The sequence below is a fragment of the Syzygium oleosum genome, unplaced genomic scaffold (genome assembly GCF_021117445.2).
Source record: "Syzygium oleosum isolate NSW1041296 unplaced genomic scaffold, Sole_v2.1 Sole_v2.01, whole genome shotgun sequence".
NCBI classification, from domain to species: Eukaryota; Viridiplantae; Streptophyta; class Magnoliopsida; order Myrtales; family Myrtaceae; genus Syzygium; species Syzygium oleosum.
In genome coordinates, this window is record NW_026607485.1 from 8,030,675 (window position 1) to 8,034,066 (window position 3,392).

At 40.4% G+C, this 3,392-nt stretch overlaps 1 protein-coding gene across 1 annotated transcript; it reads right to left on the bottom strand.

Annotated features, from left to right (window-relative positions):
- Positions 1-1,888: 1,888 nt before the first annotated feature.
- On the bottom strand, positions 1,889-3,392 carry LOC115677709 (uncharacterized). Its single transcript, XM_030600923.2, has 2 exons — positions 2,866-3,392; positions 1,889-2,741 (listed from the first exon to the last, which is right to left on the bottom strand). Exon 2 carries the CDS (start codon positions 2,670-2,672, stop codon positions 2,010-2,012), a length of 663 nt encoding a protein of 220 aa, XP_030456783.1. The 5' UTR covers positions 2,673-2,741; positions 2,866-3,392; the 3' UTR covers positions 1,889-2,009.

Below are 3,392 nucleotides of genomic sequence, written 5' to 3' on the forward strand. Positions count from 1 at the left end.
AACGCATCCAACCTAAAAGGCATCGGACATGAATGTAATGTATCGGCCTATAATATTTACCACTCTAACAAGAGGACTAGCTATATTTACCGCTCTTAACTGTTGTGATACTAACATATTCCGCCTATAAATAAATAAATAAATATATATATATTTGTCAATCATTAGCTTGGCGCAATAAATTTGACACAAAATTATTTGGTAACTGAAAATCAATGCTATGACTCTACTAATTTGCATATTTAATCTATCATCTTGATAATTCATTATATGCATGTCATTTATTTTTATAAATGTTAGTTTATGCCCATTTTTGGTTCATTCCCATCAAATAAAACCAGACGATGACTCTTTGTTAGATCCACGGAGAGCATGACAATTAATAAAGTTTCGGATGAATCGGAAAACTTATCCTTGTTTTTTCCACCTCCATGTCTTATTTTACATGCTGAGATGAAACTGGGTGATGCAATCACATTGTTGCTCTGCACATTGGTATGTTAATGCTGAGAGGCCTAGTTTGAAACATGAAAGTGGGTGATGCAAAATTCCGTGGTTGTTGAAATATCCCACATTCCCCAATATATGTCTTCCGCATGTTAATGCTGAGAGGCCTCGTTTGAAACATGAAAGGAAATAGAAATTGGATCCGAATCACACAAAATCCTTGTAACAAAGCTAGATTCCACCTCTTTCGCGTATGTGTCCACTCTCATTAATTAAATTTTATGCGCCACTCCTATTCTAGTTTGCACTTGAGAGGGGAATTGAAATATGCCACATCGTTTAACAATGGGCTTATATAATTTTTATATTCATGTTGTCTCCCTTCACTAATCAGTTTAAGTTTTCAAAATTGAATTTTCTAACAGAGATTGCACCATAGAAGTTTCCTCCTTTAATTCATTCCCTATCTTGACGCTATTGGGATTTCGCCTACACACTTTGATCCTGCGATCTCTACTATACAAATTGAAAATGCGCTTAAACATTGCAAACCAAATGCTCAAGCGGTAAACTCCCTGTTGCTAGCGCAATGATGTGATATCCTCTTATCACTTGCGCAAGAAAATTAGGTTATCTATGCACGTCAAGGATAGTAAGAAGATAATCAACATGGCATTTCTTTTTTGTATTGGACAACCTAATCTGCATATACAGACTCTTTTTTTATAAAATTTGAAACGAATTTTCTGTCGTTAGGCTAGGTCTGTCTGTGAAAACATCTAAGGAAATTGCGATGCGCAAGCCAAGAAATGAAATAAAAGCAAATAAAAGACAAATGCTGTCAGGGCATATATCAGACAAGTGGCCAAAATTCGTAGATACATACAAGCGTCGGGATAGAGATGATGGCAACATTTCGGTCAGCGCTTTCCAAGTCGCTGAAATCACATTACTGAAGCTCATCATGTCACTAAATAAGATGTCACGAGCGAATTTACACGAGGCTCATCATGAGCTAAAAAAGCTTTGTAACAACCATCACTCCATCTGAAGATGCAAGTTCTTACCAGAGCACAACCATCTTGATGAGCTCAAGTAAGGCTCAACCTCATCCGTTATCGAATCGTGTCTTATTCTCTATCGTACACATAAAAATAGAAAAGAAATAAGTGCATTAAAAATCCTAAAATTTATCACGAAAGTGCAAATGAGTTCTAAAACTTTCAACATTCAATTAAATCCTAAAACTTGTCACGAAAGTGCAATTAAGTACTAAAACTTTCAAAAAGTGTAATCAAATTCTAAAATTTAACAAATTGGTCCAATCAAGTCCTTTGGTGGATTGCGCCTTTTGAAAGACTTAGATCCGATTGCACTTTCGTGATAACTTTTAAAACTTGATTGCGCTTTTTCAAACTTTTAGGATTCGATTGTACTTTTGTAACAAGTTTTAAAACTTCAAATACAATTTATCCCAATAGAAAAGAAAGCAAGCAAAAAAACACCAACATTGTCAAATTGAAGAGCCAAAACTCCCAACCCTCCAACCAAAAAACTAAAATTCAAGATTCAATAGAATCTGCACTCACCCATTTCCAGTAATGCCTCTTCACAGAAACCGCCCTGTTCGCAACGCCTGCATCACCTCTACCTTCATATTCCTCTTCCTCCTCCGTGCAGAACTCTGAGTCCTCCGGCAGTCCCTCGACCTCCACCTCGAACGAGTGCAATATGTAACGCGCCGGCAATCCCGGATAAGACATTGAATTCTTCTCATCCACTTTCCTCTTATATGATCCCGGAACAATCCTCACGACATCCCCAATATTCTCAACCTCCACCCGAATCACCGATCCCAATTCTTCCCTCACGGCCCTGGTCACCGCCATCTCAGGCGTCTCGCTTGGCTTCATCTTCTCCGACAAGAGCAGGCACCGATGGCGGACACTGCCATCGGATAGTTCCTGGTGAGACTCGACGAGAACCTGACCGTTGGCCCTGATGACACGGAGTGAGACAACATTGACGGTGCGGACTGGGCGAACGGAGTCGGTGAGCGAGGTCTCGCCCTCAAAGATCTCGAGCCAGAGGTTGTGGACATTCTTGGTGCCGGGCTCGATGCCCCAGGAGGCGAAGGAGCCGGAGGGGAGCCGAGGCTTGAGCCAGTCGGAGAGGGACTCGGGGGTGGCGAAGCGGGGGTGGATCTCAGGGCTTGGGCGAGACATGGTGGGGAGGGGATGCTGAGGAACCGCCAAGTCTTGACTAATTATAGACGACGACAAGAACCGTGATTGCTGAGTATTGTGATATCAAAAGAACAGATATCAGAAAATGAGATGTGCTCTTAAAATTTGATCTAATGGTCAAGCTGGACATATAATATATAGCGACAACATCATTGGTTAAATAATTCTTCACCTCAATCAGACGTCCATTGATGAACTGCTAACTTGTTGACCGGGAGAAGGTGAGCATGCGTTGAGTCATGGCCCTCTTCTGCTGGACCTCTCGCCCTCAAAAGTCAATGCATGCGATGCTGCTCACCCGAAAGATACGGGTCAACTGTATTTCACGAGAAGAGGGAGTCAAATTTATGGCTTTCACTATTTCTTATTTCATGGGAAAGAGTCGAAGAGCTCCATCCGTTTTTTTATCATTCGGGAGAAATTTTGTAATCAATGGAGTTGCGGATGAATGGGAAAACTTATCGTTGTCTTCAAGCACATGATTGCTCCATGTGTTTTCTCATATGCAAGCACATGATTGCTCCACATACGTCGCTCCTGTTAACTTCTATTTTTACTCTGACCTATTTTCATCAACCTCTGCTAATAGGTAGACACTATGAATTATCATATGAAAATCTGGTTTTTTCTTCAAACTTATATTTTAATTTGGTCACATAGAGACTCCGTTTGTTTAGCAGAAAATATCTTCCAAGCACA